At 52.5% G+C, this 23,213-nt stretch overlaps 2 protein-coding genes across 2 annotated transcripts in view; one reads left to right on the top strand and one right to left on the bottom strand.

Annotated features, from left to right (window-relative positions):
• Positions 1-7,625: 7,625 nt before the first annotated feature.
• Positions 7,626-14,440, top strand: LOC111160830 (sialic acid-binding Ig-like lectin 5). Its single transcript, XM_022524188.1, has 9 exons — positions 7,626-7,662; positions 7,749-8,120; positions 8,314-8,598; positions 8,773-8,820; positions 11,418-11,675; positions 11,758-12,042; positions 12,274-12,370; positions 12,610-12,691; positions 14,249-14,440. Exons 1-9 carry the CDS (start codon positions 7,626-7,628, stop codon positions 14,438-14,440), a joined length of 1,656 nt encoding a protein of 551 aa, XP_022379896.1.
• A 6,660-nt stretch (positions 14,441-21,100) lies between these two features.
• LOC111160740 (vaccinia related kinase 3) overlaps positions 21,101-23,213 on the bottom strand; it is a 33,047-nt gene continuing 30,934 nt past the window's right edge. Inside the window, exon 15 of the mRNA XM_022524066.1 lies at positions 21,101-21,139. The gene's annotated coding sequence lies outside the window, so the exon portion shown is untranslated. The remainder of the gene's footprint in view (positions 21,140-23,213) is intronic.

Raw genomic sequence — 23,213 nt, 5'->3', positions numbered from 1 at the left:
TGTTTGTAAACCAACTATTATAAATTCCCATTTGTAAGAGAAACTGAGGACCAGAGAAGGTAATGAATCGCCAAAGTCACATTTCTGAGCTCTAGGAGGATCTCTGAGTTGGGTTCAGTGAATCTGATTCCCAGCCCAGAGGCTTTTCTTCTGCATTACACCTGCAGGGGTAAAAACCCAGCTCCCTTTGCATGGCGGAGGCCAGGCAGAATGAAATCCTCCAGGAGGGACCAGGGCCCAGCCCCACGGGGGCCAGTAGTGGAGTCAAGCGTGGAACCAGAGCAAGATGCTGTGTGTGGGTCAGGGGAATAGCTCAGCAGGAGAACAAATCCCTTTCATATAATGACCTACATCCTGCTTGTAATAAGAATGCAGAAGAGGGGTGCCTGGGTGGCTCAGTAGGTTAAGCATCTGCCTTTGGCTGTGGTGATGACTCCAGGTCCTGGGATTGAGGCCCATGTCGGGCTCCCTGGTTGGCGGGGAGCCTGCTTCTCTTTTTCCCTCTGCTGCTCCCCCTGCTTGTACTCTCTGTCAAATAAATAAAACCTAAAACAAAAACAAAACCCAAAAAACGCAGAGGAAATGTGAAGTGAACTGGCCAGCAGCAGTCATGGAGATGCCCTGTCTTCTCCATACAGAATTGTGATGAATTCTGAAGCAAGGTTGGGCACGGCATCAACCCTCCCTCGAGAAAAGGGATCTAACAAGGCCAGAATAAACCAGCCGCCTGCAGGAACATGTACCCCGAGGGCCCTATCTTCTGCGTCTGCTGCTCCCTGGTCTTGCCCTTAACGTTCAACCATGACTTCACATGGAGCTCCCCATGGCCATCTGACCTAGCATCCTGGTCCCCCCACCCCGCTCCCCTCTTTCCACATCCTCCCCAGAACCTCAGAATGTGAGTTATTTGGAAACAGAGTCATCGCAGACGTAACTGGTTCAGATGAGGTCCTACCGTGGTAGGGTGCATGATGCCTCCAATAGGACTGGTGTATTTACAAGAAGAAAAAGAAACACAGAGGGGCGCCTGGGTGGCTCAGTTGGCTAAGCGACTGCCTTCAGCTCAGGTCATGATCCTGGAGTCCCGGGATTGAGTTCCACATCGGGCTCTCAGCTCCATGGGGAATCTGCTTCTCCCTCTGACCCTCTCCCTTCTCATGCTCTCTCAAATAAATAAATAAAATTTTAAAAAAGAAAGAAACACAGAGACAGACATGCGGGGAGACACACCACGTGAAGACAGAGTCAGGGAGAGCAGTGCTGACGCCATGAGCCAGGGCTTGCTGGCAACCACCAGAGGCAGGAAGGGGCAAAGAAGGATCCTACCCTGGAGTCTTCAGAGGGATCCCAGACTTCCAGCTTCCAGAATGGTGAGAGAATACATTTCTATTCACTTAACCCCCACAGTGGGCGGTCCTTTGCAAGAATTTCTAAGAACATTTGTGTACTGAGAAAGGGAAAATGAGATCCTGGCCAGGTGGCGCTTTTCTCTTGTGGGACAGAAACAATCTCGCAGAACACAAACCACAGTCAAGGTCACTCTTTGGCCTTCATAAGGTAAGACAAAACAAACAAACAAGTGTATTTCGTAATTTTCTCTAAGTGCAGACAACAGTCATTGTACAAACCCTGAAGGTACAAACATCCCTCTCTCCTAGCTAATAGGAGTGACCTCGGATTTTTTTTTTTTGTTAAAGATTTTATTTATTTATTTGACAGAGGGAGACACAGCGAGAGAGGGAACACAAGTAGGGGGAGTGGGAGAGGGAGAAGCAGGCTTCCCGCTGAGCAGGGAGCCTGATTCGGGGCTGGATACCATGACCCTAAGATCATGACCTGAGCGGAAGGCAGAGGCTTTACCGACTGAGCCACCCAGGCACCTCTCCTTCCTTATTTTAAAGGGTCCTGAATAGAAGGAGGGAATCCCTGCCCGCCCCTCATCATTAAAATGGGCATTACCGTTTGTGGTAGGCTAGGAAAAATGCCCCCCAAAGATACTCAGGTCCTAATCCCCAGAACCTGTAAATGTTAATTTTTAGATGACAAAAAGGATTTTGCCAATGGGATTAAATTGAGCCTTCTGAGGTGGGGAGATTACCCTGGGTGATCCTGGTAGGCCCCGAATGTAACTCCAAACACTTTTTAAAAAATCCCATTAGCCAACATATAGTACATCATTTGTTTTAGGCGTAATGGTCAATGACTCATCAGTCGCATATAACACCCAGTGCCGGGACGCCTGGGTGGCTCAGTTGGTTAAGCAGCTGCCTTCGGCTCAGGTCATGATCCCGGCGTCCTGGGATCAAGTCCCACATCGGGCTCCTTGCTCAGCAGGGAGCCTGCTTCTCCCTCTGCCTCTGCCTGCCATTCTGTCTGCCTGTGCTTGCTCTCTCTCCCTCTCTCTCTCTGACAAATAAATAAATAAAATCTTTAAAAAAAAAAAAATAACACCCAGTGCCATTACGACACGTGCCCTCTTTAGTGCCCATCCCCCACCCCAGGCATTCTTATAAGAGGGAAGCAAAGGGAGATTGGGACACAGAAGCGAAGGCCAGGGGACAGAAATGCAGCTCAAAGCAGAGTCCGAGAGAGAAGATGCCACACGGCTGGCTGTGAAGATGGAGGTGGGGGCCGCGAGGCATGGAATGCAGCTCTACAAGCTGGAAAAGGCCAGGAGATGGATATCCTCCTGGAGCCTCTCGAGGGCCAGGGGGGTTAAACTTAAAGTCATGGCTAACACAAGACACATGTATTTACTTACAGTTCTGGAGTCCAACAGTGAGCCTCACGAGGCTGAAGTCAAGGCATTGGCGGGGTTGGTTCCTTCTAGAGGTTCTGGGGAGAATCTGTCCCTTGCTTCCAAGGTTCCCAGTGGCCGCCAGCATTCCTGGACTGACTATCTCTACAATCTTTCTTCTGCCGTCACATATCCTCCTGTCTATTCTGCTGTTAGATCTCCCTCTGCCGCCTTCTTACAAATGTGGGATCACCTTTGGGTTCCACGTAGATGATCTCTCCATCCCAGGATCTTTAAGGTCCCGGTACCCGCAGAGTCCCCTTTGCCTTGCAAACTTGCATATTCCCAGCCTCTGGGGATTAGGATGTGGACGTCTTTGGGGGCCACCATTCTCTTAAATACACTGCCTTCTTGAATCTCCGCCTGGCATCTGGCATTTTCTCTGATTCTGTCTGTGCGAGGGGAGAGAAAGAAACACTCTCTCACCCCACCCCTTCGCCACCCGCTCCATCTCTCCCCAGGGCAAAGTCACATTCGCGTAGTCCCAGAAATCTGGCCTCTGTGCCTGTTCTGAGCCAGGCCTCAGGCTCCAGGAACCACAGCCGACGGTGGGAGGAGTCTGGGGAAGTCACGTGCTGACCCCACCTGCAGGGCCCTAGCTGATGATGTACTCTAGAGCTCAACAGGTGAATTCACTTTCATGCCCGGACCCCACCTGGGGCAGCTCCAGGACTCCAGAGTTCAAGGGCTGTGAGGGGCTCAGGATTCGGCTCCCCCCGGTCCAGCTCAGCCTGACAGGCGTGTTCAGGTGCAGAGGGACCCCTTCCAAGACTGGAAGAAATGCATCTCATGTGCAGAATGAGCCAGAAGCTGGGGGCAGCCATGACTAGGCTTCCCTAATGAGTGAGCAGGCTCTGTGGGACCACTCTATATTTTCACTTTTAGAAGCACATTTTTCCTGCTTTTAGACACTTTAATGAGGCTCCCTTTGCCCCGGAATTAATGACCCAAATCCCTAATATGGTTCCCAAGATATACATGGTCTCTCTCAATATTAGCTTCTGAGGTTGGTTTCAAATACCCCAGCATGGGACGCCTGGGTGGCTTAGTCATTGAGCATCTGCCTTTGACTCAGGTCATGATCCCAGAGTCCTGAGATCGACCCCCTTGTCAGGCTCCCGCTCAGCAGGGAGTCTGCTTCTCCCTCTCCCTCTGCCCCTCCTCCCTGCTCTTTCGCTCTCTCTCAAATAAATAAATAAATAAATAATCTTTTTTAAAAAAAGCCCAATATCAAATAGTGTGCATGTGTGACAATTACACACATAGGCATCCTCACCCTCTATGGACACACGAATACAAAACACACTTACAGACACAGACTTTTGAGTCCCCGGAGGCTCTCCACCCTCCTATTTCAGGAAGGGTGGCCTCCTCTGTATCTAGGCAACCAGACCCAGTTGTCAGGCCAAGGAGACCCAGAGGCAATGATGTCTCCCGAAGAAGAGAACGAATTAGGGCTTCTTTCTTCCCGAGGACACTGCCTGGCATTGGGTGAATCCTCGGTCCTCGGCGCCCACAACGTGTCAGCGCTATGTGGTCCTGGGTCCCCGGCATCCCACCGGTGGCTCACCCCCTCCCTTTGCTCTTTCTGGTCATCTACTGGAAAAGCAAGGAAGCGCTTACTTAATTTGAAAGAAGGGAAGTTGGAGGGGTCCATCTTGCAATTCTGCAGAAATAAAAAAGCTGACTCAAACCAAGACAAGGCGGAGTGACTGAGCTGGAGACAGAGGTCCCCGTGTCCCCAATCCACAGAGCCTAGGTCGGGTTGTGGACCATACAGTAGCCATGGCAACCGGGGGGATGGGCAGGGGACACAATGACCCTTGGATCCACACGCCATGGGTTGTATGCTGTGCCGGTGTCTCTCTGGTACCTCCTGGGACCATTTAGTTAAAAGTGACAAGTCCCCTCATGTTTGAGGGACAAGTGGTTGATGAATTAGGTGAGGAACCGGTTCCAGATGCAAAGGAACTGAAGCTTTCTCTATGTGTTTCGGATTAGGGCTTGTCCCATTTGTGAACTCAGCAATCTGCCTGGTCACCCACCAACTTCCCGGCGGGGGCGAGCGGGGCGCCGGGGCTCGCTGCGAGCAGAGCGCAGCGGGGCCACCAGGGGGCGCGCCGAGCCGCCGTCTGCGGACCCGCGGAACGAGAATGCCGGGCGCTGCCTCCCGCGGGCTTCCCGACCCGACCCCAGAAGGGGTGGACAGTCTGTTCTAGGGAGTGGCGTGGGGGGAGTAGACCACCCTGAGGTTCGAAGATTCACTAGAAGGACCTGAAGAACAATTCCTGTTGTTTGAGGCCGCCTAGCCTGTGCTGCTTTGCTAGGGCAGCCCCCAGGAAACTGCTATAGGGACAGTCGCACAGACGTGGAACTTCCCCCGCATGGCTGACTTAAGTTGTTCCCATTCTAATCCCTCCAGGGATCAGACTGATCCAGTGCCTACCTGCTGTGGCCCAAGGCCCCCAGGTAAACCAGAGCACTCTTGCCAGGCAGGACTTTCCAAGGGCTCAGGGGCTCCCCCTGCCCCCGCTCCCCGCAAGAGCCCAGACTTTGTGGAAGATGGAGCCCACCTCCATCTTCAGCTCTGGTCTTTGCTTCAGGCTGATTCTTCGCTGCACGCATAGCTAGGAAGCTGGGGTTGCACAGAAGCAGAGGGGCCCTGGATAGGCCTCCTTGATTCCTATGTTGTCCTGGCTCTTCAAGAGATGCTTATGGACCCCGCCCCTGGGCAGTGGTGACCAAGCTCCCCACCCCACTCCGGGCAGGTCTGAGCCTGGAAGCTTCTCACCAGAGCCAGCTAGGTAATTTGTGGGGCCCCGGGGAGAATGAAAGTGTAGGGCCCCTGTGACAAAAACCAGGAAAAAGCTTTTTCGTTTCTTCCAGGGATTGTCTCTCTTGACCTGTGGCTTGGTTTGGTTTTGTCTTTACACTTAAAAAAAAAAAAAAAAAGTAAGATAAAAGGTAGTAAAAAACACATAAGATAAAATTAACCACTGGGGCGCCTGGGTGGCTCAGTGGGTTAAAGCCTCTGCCTTCGGCTCAGGTCATGATTCCAGGGTCCTGGTATCGAGCCCCACATCGGGCTCTCTGCTCCGCGGGGAGCCTGCTTCTTCCTCTCTCTCTCTGCCTACCTCTCTGCCTACTTGTGATCTCGTCTGTCAAATAAATAAATAAAATCTTTTAAAACAAATTAACCATTTTATTTTTAAAGATTTTGTTTGAGAGAGAGAGAACGAGCCAGGAGACAGACAGAGGGAGAGGGACAGAGGGAGAGGGAGAAACAGGCTCCCTGAGCAGGGAGCCCTGACCAGGGGCTCAATCTCAGGACCCTGAGATCATGACCTGAACCAAAGGCAGATGCTTAACGGACTGAGCCATCCAGGCACCCCTAAAATTTACCATCTGTAAGTTTTTTAAAAGGATTATATTTATGTATTTGACAGAGACACAGCGAGAAAGGGAATACAAGCAGAGTGAGTGGGAGAGGGAGACGCAGACTCCCTCCTGAGCAGGAAGTCTGACCTGGGGCTCGATCCTAGGACTCTGGGATCATGACCTGAGCCTACGCTTAACCAACTGAGCCACCCAGGCGCCCCTGTAGGTGGCAGTTTTAATAAGCAAAGGGAACTTCCGTTGGAGCTTGTCTTGGGCTGCGGCAAGACCAGTAGGCTGTGCACCTGTCCTTCCAAATCTTGAAGTTTGTATACGGGGAGGCCTTAACTGGGTTCAGTCACTGCACGGTACAGGTGTTCTCAGGGCTGTGTGTCCTCGGAGCAGCCTCTGGGAGCAGGAAAGGTGTAACCCTCAGGCTTGACTGGGGGCGGGGGGTGGGCAGTGTAGACCACTGGTGGGCAGTGTAGAGGTGTGGGGCTCCCACCTCTCAGCAAAGCTCAGACCCTCTCTGTGCCCAGGTGGGGCTTGAGGGTGGGAGTGGGGCTGAGAACCTGCCCTGGGGGTGAGGGGTGGGGGAGGGGGAGGGTGGGAGAAGCATGTGATCCAAGGTTCCAGTTTCCCCCTCTGGAGCTCCTCATCCCATGAGACTTCACTTACAAAACACAAATTCAAATCTAGCGGCGCTTGGGTGGCTCAGTCAGTCAAGTGTCCAATTCTTGATCTCAGCTCAGGTCTCGATCACAGGGTTGTAAGTTCGAGCCCCGGGTCCTTAAAAAAAAAAAAAAAAGATCCTTAAAAAAGAAATAAAATTATTAAGGCTTTCAAGGTGGCGACCCCAAGTGTGAGGCCCTGCTGAGTGCAGTGACCGTGGGTCCCCACTGGCTTCTCACTGTGGAGCTGGGAGTGTGGGTGGGCTGCAGACACGGCCCCAAGGCTTGTGGGGAAACTGAGTGCTCTTGGGGAGCCAGAGGGCATTGGGTGTTGGGGGGCATGAGGCGTGGTACCTGCGGGCAGAAGTCAGGTGGGTCCTGTTCTCCCCTTTGTCCCCAGCCCCTGCAGGGAGTAGATGGGGCCTGGTGAATGAATGAATGAATGAATGAATGATTCCTGCCCCCAGCTCCTCACCTGGAGCCCTTCCTCACCCATTCCCCCTGAAAACCCCACTGCCAGGGCCGCCCTCCCCCGAGCCCCATGCCGGGCTCCTTCCCTGTGTAGGCAAGCCCTGGGTCCTTTCTGCCTCTACTTGTTCATCTGGGAAAGGAGAAGTTGGAAGAAGGGATTTGTCAGGACTTCACAGTTCCCTTCCTGAGGTTCCTCTTCCGTGGACGGTCACTACCCTCTTCTTCCCCCAAGAAGCTTCCTGTCGGAGCTTCCTTCTGGGACAGACAGGCACGTCCAGAAGCCAGACGGACTGAGGACAGCCCCTGGGACCATGGAGATGCTGTTGCTGCTGCCCCTGCTGTGGGCCGGTGAGTGGGCTGAGGGCCAGGGGGTCCCCAGGAGTGGGGGGCCGTGCTGGTCCTGACACGGCTGCTGAGCCTTGGTGTCCCCGCAGGTTCCCTGCAGGGGGATCCGGGGTACGAGCTCCGGGTACAGGGCACGGTGACAGTGCAGAATGGTCTGTGCGTCCACGTGCCCTGCTCCTTCTCCTACCCCGGGCTTGGCACGAACAACACTACACATGTTTACGGCTCCTGGTACCGGTTAAAGGATAATCCTAGAGCGGCAGTTCCCATGGCCACAAAGAGCCCAGTCAGAGGGACGAAGAGGAAAGGTCTCCACCTTTCCGGAGACCCTGGGGCGGGCGACTGCTCCCTGAGCATCACGGACGCGCAGAGGCGACACAGTGGAAACTATTACTTTCACCTGTACAGAGGTCTCATGAGACACCGTTACAGAAGTAACAGGCTCACTGTGCGTGTGACAGGTAGGGAAGGTCCCCAAGAGCCAATCACGGGGCAGGGGGCATGTCCTCAAGGGCAGCAGCGGAGCCCCAGCTGCTCATTCTTAATGGGGAGAAGGTAGCACGGTCAGGTCAGGGTTGGGGTGAACCTGACCTGTTTCAGAGTAATACATGGGGGTCCCCTCTGGGGTCCGGACTCTCTTTCTCTCCTCTCTAGCACTGACACAGACCCCGGATATCCGGGTCAAGGAGCCCCTGGAGTCCGGCCGCCCCAGCCACCTGACATGCTCTGTGCCTGGGGCCTGTGATGGGGCGACGCCCTTCACCATCTCCTGGACGGGGGCTGCCCTCAGAGCCCCGGGACTGGACTTGGAGGCCTCTAACTCCTCGGAGATCCTGCTCACCCCCCACCCACAGGACCATGGCACCAACCTCACCTGTTGGGTGACCTTCCCCAGGGCTGGCGTGAGCACCCAAAGCACCATTACGCTCAACGTCTTCTGTGCGTGCAGGGCCTGGACTTGGGTACCTGCGGGTGGGTCGGGGAGGCGCAGAGGGGCTGCAGGGAGGACACTGGGCTTGTCTGTGTCAGTTCCCATTCCTGTGTCTCCTGGGGATGGATGGCAGGGGAAGGGCCAGTTCCGACCCCATTCGTCATTGTGTCTCTCTGTCCCAGATGCCCCACAGAACCTGAGCATCAGCATCTCCCGAAGAAACTGCACAGGTGAGTCGGGAGGGCCCCCTCCCTAAGGCTGGATGGGAGCACATCCCCCCAGCAGAGCAGAGCCTGGAGCTCGAAGCCAAGCCGGGAGGGCCAGGTCGACAAACAGGGAGAGCAGAGCTGGGAGGCCCCCCATCCATGATCTTCGCTTACTATTCATTATATGCAAAGCCTTTTTGTCAAATACAGGCAAGTTACAAAGAATCACCATCCAATGAACACCTTGGTACTCACCACCCCAGTTAAGGCACGAGGGGCGCCTGGCTGGCTCGGTCCGTGGTGCCTGCAACTCTTGATCTTAGGGTCATGAGTATGAGCCCCGCACTGGGTGCAGAGCCTAAGAAAAAAAGAACAGCAACCCCACCTTTGGAAACCCCTCTCTCTGAGGCCCCTTCTATCTGGCCTCAGAGAGAGCCATTACACTGGACACTGTGTCACCATCCTTTCTCTATATTTTACTTTATTTTTGATGAAGGTATAATTGATGAATAACTTGCATCTATTTAAATCGTACAAGCTGAGATTTCATAGATGGAGATTCGATATACGTTTACACCGCCAAAGGAGGCACACGATCCAGTTAATTAACACGTCCGTGTACCTTCTGTTTTCTTGTAATTTTCCTAAACACGTGTCTGGCTTCTTCCACTTAGGATGACATGATCAAGGTTCATCCCTGTTGTAGCGCGGGTCAGGGGTTCACTCCTCGTTAGGTTGAGTATTATTCCGTTGTATGGAGAGACCACCGTCCGGCCGTCCGGCTGTCCGTGGATGGACATTTGGGTTGTTTCCTCTTCGGGGCTCCTGTCAACAGGGCAGCTCCAAAAATTTCTGTACAATGATCTGCTTGACTCCTCGCTTCCACGTCTTTGGGATCTACTCCTGGGAGTGGATTTGCGGGGGTCATAGTCCCCTTGACTATTCTGATGGGATGTCACCCTGTGTTCTTGACATTCCTCCGTGTTGCTTGTGGCTCTAATTTTTGCCTCTGTTTGTAGGTATTATGTTAGTTTCACATTCCATTGTTTCTTTTTTTCTTTTAAGATTTTTATTTATTCGACAGAGAGAGGGAGAGATATTACAAGTAGGCAGGCAAAGAGAGAGGGGGAAGCAGGCTCCCGCGGAACAGGGAGCCCGATGCAGGGTTCGATTCCAGGACCCCCGGATCATGACCTGAGCTGAAGGCAGAGGCTTTAACCCACTGAGCCACTCAGGTGCCCCTCACATTCCACTCTTGATGGGCGATGGAGCTGTCCACAGATTTTAGTTTCCATGATAATGCTGCTTCGGACATTCCCCTTGTGAACAGAGGAGCGTTTCTCTCGGCTGTACCCCACAAGCTGTCGAGCACCTGATTTCTCAACCATTTTGTGACAATGCAGATGTGACTCAGGAGGCCTGAGCGACCTCTGGTTCTGCATTTCTATCCAGCTCCTGGAGGGTGCCCGTGCTCTGAGGGACAGGACTATACATTTTATGCCCAGGAGCCAAACCGTGGGGCCTCGGGGAAGTATATTTTCAATGCTCCTAGATAAGGCTGCCTTGAATAGCTCTGGAAGGCCATATGAGAAACTGGCAATCATCAATCATCGTTGCCTTTGAGGAGCGGGATTTGTGGCCTGGGGAGTCCGCACGGAAGGGAGACTTTGTTCTGAACTCCCCTTCCTCCTTTGTGAATTTTAGAACGCACAGTGTGGTTGCCCTACTCCTGAGACAAGGGGGAAGGTGGGGGAAGGAGGCAAAGAGGTAGAGGTCACATCCTGAAGAGCCTTGAGGGGTCTGGCACTTGAATTTTGGATACTTGTGAGCGAGGGGTGTTCAGCGGTTCGGGATAGAGAGGGGGAAATGTAGTTAAGGGCGCTTGCCTCGGGGCGCCTGGGTGGCTCAGTCGGTTAAGCGTCTGCCTTTGGCTTGGGTCATGATCCAGGGGGTCCTGGGATCGAGCCCCGCATTGGGCTCCCTGCTCAGCAGAGAGTCTGCTTCCCCTTCTCCTGTGCTCTCTGTCAACAAATAAACAAAATCTTTAAAAAAAAAAAAAAAAAGAGCACTCACCTCAAAGAGGTCAGTGTCCATCAATGGACGGATAAGCACAAGGCGGTCTGTCCATGCGATGAACTTGATTCTGCATGAACAGGAGCGAGGCCCAGGCAGGCGCCACAAGGCGGGAGAACCTTGGAAATGTCACGCCCTGAGAAACAAGCCAGACACAGGAGCCCATGTGGCGTGTGATTCTACTTAGGCCATGCTCAGAAGAGACAGATCCACAGGGACAGAAAGTTAGGTTAGGGGTTGTCAGGGGCTGGGGGTTGGGGAGGTTAGTAAGGGGGGAGGCAGCTGGGGGGGTGCAGGGGGGAGTTTTGGAGGGTGATGAAAACATTCTAAAATTGATTGTGGTGAGGGTTACCCCACGACTCTCTGTAAGTGGTGTGTGAATGGAATTGTCTAGTACGTGAATCATATCACCATAACGCTGCTTGCGGGACTACGTGTAAAGATCCCTTCCCAACTTAGGAGAAATGGAGGAGGAGAAAAGGACCAGGGCTTTGAAGCCTCTGGCCTGCACTGAGTGCGCCTGTGCTCTCTCTCTCTGCCCCCCCCAGAACTGAAGTACCCAGGGAACGGCTCAGCTCTTCCAGTCCTGGAAGGGGAGACTCTGCTCCTGGTCTGTGCTGCTGACAGCAACCCTCCCGCCACTCTGAGCTGGGTCCAGGGGAGCCGGACTCTGGGTCCCTCCTGGCGCTGGGAGCAGGGGCTCCTGGAGCTGCCCCGAGTGGAGCTGGGCAACGAAAGCAAATTCACCTGCCAAGCTCAGAACCCGCTGGGCTCCCGGCAGGTCTCCCTGCATCTGTCTGTGGTCTGTGAGTGTGGGGACCCCTGGGGGCAGGCTGCCCGGGGCCTGGGGAGCAGCGGCACCCCTGACCCTTCCTCTTTCTCCCGCAGACCCCCCGCGGCTGCTCAGCCCCTCCTGCTCCTGGGAGGGCGAGGGGCTGCGCTGTAACTGCTCCTCCCGAGCCCAGCCGGCGCCCACCCTGCGCTGGCGGCTGGGGGAGGAGCTGCTGGAGGGGAACCACAGCAACGCCTCCTGGACCGTCACCTCCAGCTCTGCTGGGCCCTGGGCCAACAGCTCCCTGAGCCTCAGTGGGCCGCTGGGCTCCAGCCTCAGACTCAGCTGCGAGGCCCGGAATGCACATGGGAAACAGAGCGCCGCTGTCCTGCTGCTCCCAGGTCGGGGAGCTGTCGGGGGCAGAGGTGTAGGAGGAGGGAGTCTGGATCCTAGAAAAGACGGTCTCGGGGTGGGGCTGGGAGCCAAAGGGGAGGGGGTGAGAGAGAGGAAGGGTGGGGGGCAGAGTCCTGGTGTTCCGCTAGTTGGGGGCCAAAAAAGGTGAGAGCCCGAGGAGGGGGCACCAGAGTCCTGGGGCTTGGAGGGGACTCACCGGCAGCCCCACTCACCTGCAGGGAAGCCTGAGCTCGAGGGAGGATTCGTTCTGGGGGCCGTCGCGGGTGCCGGTGTTGCTGGCCTGCTCAGTCTCTGTCCCTGCCTCATCTTCTTCATGTGAGTGTCGCCTCTGGACGAAAAAGCGAGGGCGTGGGACGGAATGGGTCTGAGTCCTGGGGTCCCAGGCAGCCCCAGCTCGAGGAGCCCAGATGGTGCCGAGGCTGTGAGAACTGGGGATCCCGGCCAGGCCCATTCTCACGGGTGGACAGACTCTGTACGTCCCCTCCTGTCAGCCTCTTCAGTGGGCATGGCAGTGAGTCAGCGGGGCTGCTGACGGGTCCTGGCCTCCCCCTCAGGGTGAAGATCTGCAGGAAACAGGCTCCCTGGCCTGCAGCTGGTGGGACGGATGCCACCCGCACGCTGGGTTCTCTCTCCTGGGTGAGTGATGAACCTTCGTCCGTCAGGATGCCATTTGGCCACCACCCCAGGATGGTCACGGCCACAACCCTCTAGACGACTCAGATGGTCATCATGCCCCAAACAGGCTGTTGTTCCCCGGTCCCCGTGGACTCAATCTCCCAGGCCAGCGACCTGGGAGTCACTCTCCCCTCTGCTCTCTGACTCACCTTGCAGAGCCAAAGATCACCAGCATCTGTCTGTCTTCCTGTGTTCACTTGGACCCTCCCTATCCCTACCTCCTCATCTCTCCCTGGACCCCAGGCCTGTCTTCCCCTCCTTCCTCTCTCTCCTCCCCAACACAGGATGCCAGGGGGTCTCCCCAAAATAACTACAAAATTCAGGGGTCCCCAACCACTCTCAGCTTCAACAGCTCACCAGAAGTCCTCCCAGAACTCACGAGGACCTGTTATACTCGTGGCTAGTTTATTTCAGGGAGGAGAGACAGATCACAGCAGCCGAGGGGAGGGCCCCTGGACTCTGCCACGTAAAAGAACCTTCCAGGTGTCTCTCCCTTCAGAGTCCCATAGACAGTGCTGATTTTTCCCAGCACTGGTGTGTGATGAGAGGCAGGGGTGTGTGTGTGGGCAGGGGGGTGGGTGTGGACAGGGGGGTGGTACTGCCACCAGGGAAGCTCACCCTTGCCTTGTGTCCTGAGTTTCTACTGGGGGTCAGTCATGTGAGTATGGAGCACCTGTATGACTGACCTTGGTTACGTGGTCTCCAGCCCCTCTAGAGGTCAAGCTAATACTGTGTGGCCCGAGGTCCCAGGTGAACGGAGATGTTCCCATCAGGCAGGACCTTCCACTGGCTTAGAGCTTCCCTCCCAGGGGCTGGGGCAAAGGGTCAACCCTTTCTTCAGGTACACTGGGCCTTTTACCACACAACGTCCTTTGCTTTTAGGGTTCATGGTATAATTTTGTAATTGTTTGCCTGAACTTCTGAAATACTGGATGGTCCCTGAAGGCAGTTTAGCTCTGAGCAAATCCCTGTCTTCTCACACCACCCACCCTAATCCTGAGCATCCTATCACAATTTACTATTAGATGGTAGTCTAATTGACTACTACTAAAATGTCAGCTATCCCCACTGTGAGCTAGCTGGTGTAATGGACCATGTCTGCCCTGTTTCCCCACCGAAGAGCCAGGGCCTGGCAGGGGCAGACACTGGGGCCAGAGAGACCTGGGTGTTAGTCTTGGCCCCACCAACAACTCAGCGTGTGATTTGGGGGATATTTACTTAGCCTCACTTTCTCCACCTGATAAATGGCGATAACCGTGTCTCCTTAATGGCCTAAGGAATTAAGCCATTAAGGAATGAGGGATCTGGGAGCTTGGTAACTGATTACCAAGGGCCAGGCATTATTATTCTCAAATATTTATTGAATGAATGAATGAATGAATGTGGGCGCAGCCAATGTTTGTGGAACGAATGGATGAAAGACTAAGTGCTCAGTTTCCAGGTTTGCTTGTGGATCCTCCTTACCGTCTGCCAGCTCCCATTATCCTAACTGGACCCCCTTCTTTCCTCTCCATTCAGGGTTACCAGCCAGAGTATCCGGGAAGCATCCCCCTAGCCTGCCCGCCCCCAGCCGTGGCCCCGCCCACCTTGGAGGAGGAGTCCGAGCTCCATTACGCCTCCCTCACCTTCCATGGGCTGAGGCCCTGGAAGCCTCAGGACCCGGAGGGCTCTAACACCACCGAGTATTCAGAGATCAAGATCTGCAAGTGACACATCGGGGGGACAATTCCTGAGAGAAGAGTCTTCCATGGAAACGGTTGCCAACTAGTGAGTGGGAAGCCCCCTGCTGTGGTGGTGATGGGCAGAACGGGCTCAAATTCAGCCCGAGCTCGAGCAAGTCACTTTACTTCCCAGTCGCCCCCTCTGTAAAGTGGATGCAAGAAACCGAACTCATAGGGTTGCTGTGGGGGCGGTCAAGGTGGCAATGAGTATGACGGGTCCAACAAGGGGGCAGGGGCAGAGAGCACCTTGGCGGAGCTCTCGCCCCTTCCCAGGGCAGCCCGCCTGGTGTAAGGGTCCTCTCTGAACGGGGACCACTCTGCAGGGCTGTTCTAGCTCCAGAGCACCGCCCCAACCCCGGGGCACTTCCTCAGGAACACCCTGAGCTTGCCTCCTGGGAACCCAACTTGTGTATTTTCACCACACAGAAAATAAATCGCGGATTTTCTGAAATAAACGACAGGTTATCTAAATTATATACCTCTTCCTTTATATGTCCCGGAGGTTTTGGTTCTCACCAGTGTCTTCTTTTTGTAGAATTGGCTTGTAAAATTCCTTGCAGTTTCGGTCTATGTTCCATTAACATTGCAATATTGTGTTGATCTTAAAATAAAAACTGCCAGCTCCTTTACCAGCAAAAATGGATTTACTGGGGGAATAAAAGAGTGCTGTGAACCAAAAAAACCCAAACCAACCAAAAAACCAAAAAACCTTCTCCCGAAACTGCAGGGAAGTCGAAGAACAAAGCAGGAGCACGCATTTATGGAGAAAAGGAGCAGGGAGGGCTGTTATAACTAAAAGTCCATTGGAGGGGCGCCTGGGTGGCTCAGTGGGTTGGGCCGCTGCCTTCGGCTCGGGTCGTAATCTCAGGGTCCTGGGATCGAGTCCCGCGTCGGGCTCTCTGCTCGGTAGGGAGCCTGCTTCCCTCTCTCTCTCTCTGCCTGCCTCTCTGTCTACTTGTGGTCTCTCTCTGTCAAATAAATAAATAAAAAATCTTAAAAAAAAAAAAAAAGTCCATTGGAGTAAACTGGGAGTTGGAAGTATACTGACTTCTCATTGGCTGAGCTGTTGGGGGCGGGGTGGGAATAAGGAAAGCCAGTCTTCCCGCCCTCTGGGAGAGTGGAACACATCCCCCTGCAAGGTCAAGTGCATTCAAGGTTAGGTCTGTCTCTTCTTGTAGGGTCTGCAGTTGACTCTGCGTATAGGGCATCAGAGCTCTCCCTTGTGAAATCACCCACGAATGTCTATTTACTTTTTTTTATCCTGTTGTGTCCATTAATGAGAAAACATGCTCAACCTTAGCATCATGATCCAATACAGTGTCAAGGGGCACCTGGCTAGGTCAGCCAGTGGAGGGAGTGACTTTTGAATTCAGGTTCGTGGGTTCGAGCCCCACACGGGGTGCAGAGATTACTGAAAAATAAAAGTCTTTAAACAAAATTTCGATATGTCAAATTCCATCGTTCATGGCGCAATTTGCTTTGCCCTTCTTCAGGATTATGCGGCATCTCTGGCTCAAGGAGTTTTAAAAATAGTGTCTACCCACAAAATAGGAGCATTGTTCTCATTTCTTATTCCCATTTTCAACACCTTACGGGGTGATTCCATTTGTTCTGTGCTGGTATTTACTTCATGTAAAAGAATAAAATTCTTTAGGGATTAAAATCATTTTGTAAAGGGCATTATGGAAATGCTGCAGTAACTATCCACTTCAAATCAGAAATTCTCTTTGTGTTCTGAGCAACATCTCCTTTAACAATAGCCTTGACGGGGGCGCCTGGGTGGCCCAGTGGGTTAAAGCCTCTGCCTTCCGCTCAGGTCATGATCCCAGGGTCCTGGGATCGAGCCCCGCGTCGGGCTCTCTCCTTGGTGGGGAGCCTGCTTCCTCCTCTCTCTCTCTGTCTGCCTCTCTGCCTACTTGTGATCTCTCTCTGTCGAATGAATAAATAAAATCTTAAAAAAAAAAAAAAAAAGAATAGCCTTGACAGGGGCGCCTGGGTGGCCCAGTGGGTTAAGGCCTCTGCCTTCCGCTCAGGTCATGATCCCAGGGTCCTGGGATTGAGCGCCCCGTCGGGCTCTCTGCTTGGCAGCGAGCCTGCTTCCTCCTCTCTCCCTGTCTGCCTGCCTCTCTGCCTACTTGTGATCTCTGTCTGTCAAATAAATAAATAAAATCTTAAAAAAAAAAAAGAATAGCCTTGAGCACCTGGGTGGCTCAGTCTATTAAAAGTCTGCCTTCTGCTCAGGTCATGATCCCAGGGTCCTGGGTTGGAGCCCCTCTTCCCAGCTCTCTGCTCAGCAAGGAGTCAGCTTCTTCCTCTCCCTCTGTGCTCACTTGACCTCTCTCACTCTCTCTCAAATAAATAAAATCTTTAAAAAAAAAAAAGAATAGCCTTGACATGTAAAGAGATAAATTTTTCATCAATTTTTTAAACACATTCAAGAAGTTATTTTTTTTTAAAGATTTATTTACTTATTTGAGAGAGAGAGAGGGAAAGAGAGAATCTCAAGCAGACTCCACACTGAGTGCAGAGCCCATGGTGGGACTAATCTCACCACTGTGAGATCACGACCTGAACTGAACCCAAGAGTTGGACTCTTAGTTGACTGCCCCACTTGGGCGTCCCAAGAAGTTAGTGTAAATACAGAGCACTTAACACTGTTTTCTGTTCTTTCAATTTGTATAATTTTGTTGCTAAACAGATATTGGAAATCATAAGGAAAAATAAAAATTAAATAGGCTTCCCAACATGGATTATTTTGTTTTTTAAAGCTTTATTTTTTAAATTTTTTAATTTAAAAATATTTATTTATTTGACAGAGAGAGACACAGTGAGAGAGGGAACACAAGCAGGGGAGCAGCAGAGTGAGAGGGAGAAGCAGGCCACCCGCCAAGCAGAGAACCTGATGTGGGGCTTGATCTGAGGACCCTGGGATCATGACCTGAGCTGAAGGCAGACCCTTAATGACTGAGCCACCCAGGCGCCCCTATTTTTATTTTTTATTATGTTCAATTAATTAACATACAGTACATTAGCTTTTTATTTTTATTTATTATTATTTTTTAATATTTTTATTTATTTATTTGACAGAGAGAGAGATCACAAGTAGGCAGAGAGGCAGGCAGGGGTTGGGGGAAGCAGGCTCCCCACCGAGCAGAGAGCCTAATGTGGGGCTCGATCCCAGGACCCTGAGACCATGACCTGAGCAGAAGGCAGAGGCTTTAACCTACTGAGCCACCCAGGTGCCCCTATTTTTATTTTTAAAAAAAGATTTTAAGTAATCTCTACACCCAGCATGGGGCTTGAACTCACAACCCTGAGATCAAAAGTCACATGCTTGGGGTGCCTGGATGGCTCAGTCGTTAAGCATCTGCCTTCAGCTCAGGTTGTGCTCCCCGGGGTCCTGGGATAGAGCCCTGCATTGGGCTCCCTGCTTAGCGGGAAGCCTGCTTCTCCCTCTCCCACACTTCCTGCTTGTATTCCCTCTCTCACTGTCTCTCTGTCAAATAAATAAATAAAATCTTAAAAAAAAAAAAAAGTCACATGCTCTACCAACTGAGCCAGCCAGCGTCCGCATGGCTTACTTTAAAAATCAAGAATTTGGGCAGCTTTTTTTCAGAATGAAAATGTAATTTCAGCACTTCAACCAAACTGAGGATTTTCCCAACGTTATTTGTTTGAGAGAGCCACTGGGGAGATTTTGAGAGAGAATTGAAAAATACTGCGCAGCAACAAGTGGCGACAATCCTTTGATCCCACAGTTGTAACAGCATAAAGGGTAAGTCAGAAACCAATTTCCGGACACTTTAGTGTCGGTAGAAGAGCCAACAGGCTGTTTGAGCCGCGTTGAAAGGCAGGACAGCCAACGCCTCCCACAGAATCATTCCAACTGCACGCCGGCTCTGAAAAAATACTGTCTCCTACATCTTCCATCAACAGCCATCAACATTTGTATTTGTAGTGTCTCCCATCAAAAGCAGTAAAATTCTGTCAACTTCCAGCACAGCGTGAAAAATAAGACAACAACGGTCCCAAATGTAGTTGCTTATGCTAAGCTCCACGTTCCCTAACCCAGGCGTGCAGTTTCAGCTCGCCCAGACGCGGACTCGGAACCGAGCTGTGCCGGAATCGCCCTGATCGGCGCTAGTCAAGTACTCTGCCCTACAGACCCCTGAGGGAAGGCGATCTTGCAACCGGCAACCTGTTTTTGGCCTCCTACAACTTACTGCCCTCTTCTGCCCACAGAAGTCTTTCACTTCCGCCGCTCCCTGGAGCGCCTCTCCCTTGGCTCCATTGGTTGTTGCCAGATTCATGAATCACTGACAAGAGCCAACAAGATCTTTAAAATTTGCTCGGTGGAGTTTTGTTTTTTAATCTCAGTAAGGGAGTCTCTGTGAACATTGGCTATTGTTTCTGGGGTCTCATCTGGGAGGGATTCTACTTTTACTAGTCTTAGAAACAAGCTTTGATCACAAGAAAAATACTTCGTAAGTCAAGGGAAATGGGTTAGTCCTTCCCAGCTGCCTCCCGGGACCCCTCTTGGAGACGCACTACATACCTGCATTTACTGAAGGTATCCTGTAGTAAAAATTATTTTTTAATTAATTCATTTTAAAAAAAGATTTTATTTATTTATTTGACAGAGATCACAAGTAGGCAGAGAGGCAGACAGAGGGAGAGGGGGAAGCAGGCTCCCTGGTGAGCAGAGAGCCCGAGGCAGGGCTCAATTCCAGGACCCTGGGATCACGACCTGAGCTGAAGACAGAGGCTCTAACCCATTGAGCCACCCAGGCGCCCCTTTATTTTTTAAAAGATTTTATTTATTTATTTATTTGAGAGAGAGAGAGAAAGAAGGAGCAGAGGGAGAGGGCAAAACAGAGGCCCTGCTCAGCAGGGACCCCAATGTGGGGTTCGATCCCTAGACTCCGGGACCATGACCTGAGCTGAAGGCAGATGCCCAACTGACTGAGCCACCCAGGTGCCCTGTAGTAAAAATTACTAAACAACAACAACAACAACAACAACAAAAACAAAGCAAAACAAAAAACCCACCACCAGCCCCTGCACCACAAACATCTGATCAACTCTGGGCCAGAGTTTCACTTGGAGGTAGAGGCAAGGTGTAGAGGACAAAGAATGGGCACCAAAATCTCCCCATAGGCCCTCCCTTCCTCCAGTCATGACCATTGCCCAGGCCTCATGCTCCCCCGGGGGCGGCTGTGCCTGCCTCCTCCACCGTCGCTCTATCTAAGCTCTCTGCCAAGGCGCCTCCCCTCCCCTTGGCCTCCATCACAGCACCGCGCCTTTTCTCCAGGATGCGGAGCACAGCCCCAAGTTGTCGTCTCACTTGATGGCTTCTCCTTCCACTTGATTGGAGGGTCCACAAGCTCAAGGACCTCAGTGTGTCTTGTTCATCAGGATCCTCCGAGCAGCATGATGAGTGTCAAGATATGGCTGCTGAATATGTTTCATAAAAGGATAAACGTATGGAGGAGGAAGGTACATGGATGGGAGAATGAGCAGATGGGTGAAAAGGAAGAAAGGAGGGTGGGAGAGTGGATGATGGAAAAGTATAGGAAGGTTGGATGGATGGATGGATGAATGACTGGGTGGATAAATGGATGGATGGGTGAATGGAAGGATGGATGGAAAGATGGATGGAAAGATGGGTGGGTGGGTGGATGGATGATGGATGGATGGATGGATGGGTAGATGACTGGATAAATGGATGGGTGGATGGGTCATTGGTTGTATAAATGTAAGAATGGATGGCTGGGGGGTGCCTGGGTGGCTCAGTGGGTTAAGCCTCTGCCTTCAGCTCAGGTCATGATCCTGGGGTCCTGGGATCGAGTCCTGCATTGGGCTCTCTGCTTGGCGGGGAGCCTATTTTCCCTCCGCCCTGCCTATCTCTCTGCCTACTTGTGATCTCTGTCAAATAAATAAATAAAATCTTAAAAAAAAAAGATTGGATGGCTGGAAAAATGGACGGATGGAAGGATGGGTGGGTGGATGGATGGATGATGGATTGATGGATGATGGATGGTTGAGTAAATGGATGGGTAGATGGGTGGGTGGATGGATGGATGGGTAGACGGCTGGATAAATGGATGCGTGGATGGGTAGTTGGTTGGATAAATGTAAGAATGGATGGCTGGAAAAATGGGCGGATGGCTGGAAGGATGGGTATCTACATGAAACTTTGGATAGAGGGATGAAAGTTTGAAGGGATAGATAGATGGAGAAAAAGAGAAGGTAAACTTTTCCAAAGAGAACTCCTTTTTCAGACACTCAATTCTCCATCTCTGGTGAAACAATTTATTACCGAAGCATAGAGGTGCCAAGAGTAGCAGGAAGGGTCTCCACTGAGGGGGCTGGCTCACCCCCTATCATGAGTTTAGGGGTCTTCTCTGTCTACAGCCCCAGTGGCTGGTGGGAGATGATGGCTGAAAGGACAGGGCAGTCAAGCACAGGAATTCACATTATCTGGAGCCGAACTGCTGGGTTCCCTGATGCTAGGCAAGACCGAGTCACAGTGTTGCTTAAAGTAGCAGTAGGCGTGCACATTCGAGGGATCCTTCTAGAAGCGTATCTGATACTACAGCAGGCCTTGAGTCACATTTCTTGTTTTTTTTTTTTTTTTTTTTTTTTTTTGTTTTTTTTTTTTTCTATTTCAAACCTCGAGTCAAAAGTTCTGGAAGACAACAAAAATGGCTGTTAGTGTCCTAGTCATTCAAGGAGTACCCATGAAGTCCCTCCTGTGTGACAGGCTCTTTATAGAGACTGGCTATACTCCCATGAACAAGAACCTTTGCTGGGGTGATGATGCAGAAGTGGGGGTAGAGACGCTACAAATTGAACACACGCTTCCTTCCAGAAGGGGACGGGGCTGTGTGGAAAACAGGTGATGTGATGAGAGGGGGTGGGGAGGTACTTCCCTGGGGTAGTCAGGGAAGGCTCAGGTCTGAAAGTCAATAATGAGAAGGAGCCAGTCATTCCAAGATGAAGGGGGAAAATGGGAATGGTAAGTGCAAAGGTCCTGAGGTGGGATCAAGCTTGGCCTGGTTTAGAATCTGGGGAGGACAGTGTGGCTGGCCCAGAGTGGACTGAGGTGGGCGGGGGTGTGGGGGAGGTCAGACTCGCAGGCCAAGGCAAGGAGCTGCCATAAAGCTGAGATGGGGTGATCTTTCAGTTACTCCAAAGTCACCAGGTTCTTTGAATGGCACCTCCTCACTCAGTTCCTAACTGTGGCACAAACCTGCTCCTCAGGGGACTTACTCAGTTTCAGACCCCAAATTGGCAATGATCCTGAAAGGGGCTGTTAGTTGTTTTTTTCTTTTTCTTTTTCTTTTTTAAGATTCTATTTGTCAGAGAGAGAGAGAGAGAGAGAGAGAGAGATAGACAGCACTCGCTCGCACCCAAGTAGGGGGAGGGGCAGAGGGAGAAGCAGGCTCCTCGCTGAGCAGGGAGCTGGATACAAGACTCTATCCCAGGACCCAGGCGGGGATCACAATCTGAGCCCAAGGCAGGCACTTAACCAACTGAGCCACCCAGCCACCCCTACATAAAATCTTTAAAAATAAAATAAAATTTCCATTGCACTGGGTGGACAGGAAGTCACCACGGGACAGGCCAGTGCCAATACGAGGACGGGTATATATGGGTGGCATCTCCATGCGTGTGGTCAGCGAGCGGCAGGCGAGATTGCGGCCATAAGCCAGGCAGAGGAGACTATGACAAATGACCGCGCCCCTGGGAGATCCCGGGAGGAGGGGGGAGGCAGAGACCTGGAGGAGATGGACTAGGGAGGCTGGCCTGGAGGGACAGAGTGAGTGGGGGAGAGGTGTGGGGCAGGGTGTGGGGCGGGGGGCTCCCCGACAGCTGTCTGCTGAGCTGGAGAGACAGGCAGCAGGCAAGGCGTGTGGGTGGACAGGGTCACACCTTCACTTTCGGACAGTCTCTGTGGTGGCCGCCGGCTACGTGTCTCGGGGCATTGAGTGGTGTCCCGGTCTCCACCCACTCGATGCTAGCAGCACCCTTTCCCCACTCGTGACAACCCCAAGGGTCTCCAGACACCCCCTCCCCGGGGCAACATGGCCTCCCTCTGAGAACCCCTGACTGAGACAGACGCTGAACTCTGATTCCAGCCAGCAGCGAAGACAGAAATCACAACGCCGTGGACAGCAGAGGGCACTGGGGAAGCTTCGCTTCAGAACACGTCCATGCAGCCTTGCCGGAACTATCTCGAGAGTGAACTTGGCTATGTCGTTTTGACCTCCCCTGATTTCTGTACACCCTCCCAGGGGCTAATGGGAGTGCAGACGGGTACACGGTTCCTACAGAGAGCAATCCAGTGCTCGCTTTCCAAGTAAGAACCCCCTCCACAGACACACGAGTGAGGCCTGTGCACTCAGGTGTTCAAGCTTGTAGAACAAACACCCGGGTGTTTGCCAATGCCCAGCCGCTGGGCATGAGGAGTCGCCTTCCAACCCACATGGGAATACGGTGCAACAAGGTCGTGGACCTTCTGTGTGGACAGGGAAGAGCCAGGTGTGGTGGGGGCACAGAGCCAGCAAGGTTTGCCGTGGGGGCGGGGGACGGGGGTTTGAGAGCCAGCCCAAAGGAAAGTAGTGGCTACGGGGGGCTGGCGGGATGGACAGAGAGACAGAGGGATGAAGAAAGACGGAGAGAGCGATGGCATCTTGATTCTATCTTCCAAGCCCTGAATCTGGTCATGCCTAGAGCTTCCCCCTTAGAAGTTTCTTGTT

The sequence above is a fragment of the Enhydra lutris genome, unplaced genomic scaffold, assembly GCF_002288905.1.
Source record: "Enhydra lutris kenyoni isolate GAN:26980312 unplaced genomic scaffold, ASM228890v2 scaffoldscaffold77, whole genome shotgun sequence".
Taxonomy (NCBI): Eukaryota; Metazoa; Chordata; class Mammalia; order Carnivora; family Mustelidae; genus Enhydra; species Enhydra lutris.
This window is presented reverse-complemented; position numbering and strand designations above follow the sequence as displayed.

Coding starts and splice junctions, on each gene's coding strand:
- LOC111160830 (XM_022524188.1), top strand. CDS start 7,626: ATGGAGATGCTGTTGCTGCTGCCCCTGCTGTGGGCCG. Junction 8,121..8,313: donor GCTCACTGTGCGTGTGACAG/GTAGGGAAGGTC, acceptor TCTCCTCTCTAG/CACTGACACAGACCCCGGAT. Junction 11,676..11,757: donor CCTGCATCTGTCTGTGGTCT/GTGAGTGTGGGG, acceptor TTTCTCCCGCAG/ACCCCCCGCGGCTGCTCAGC.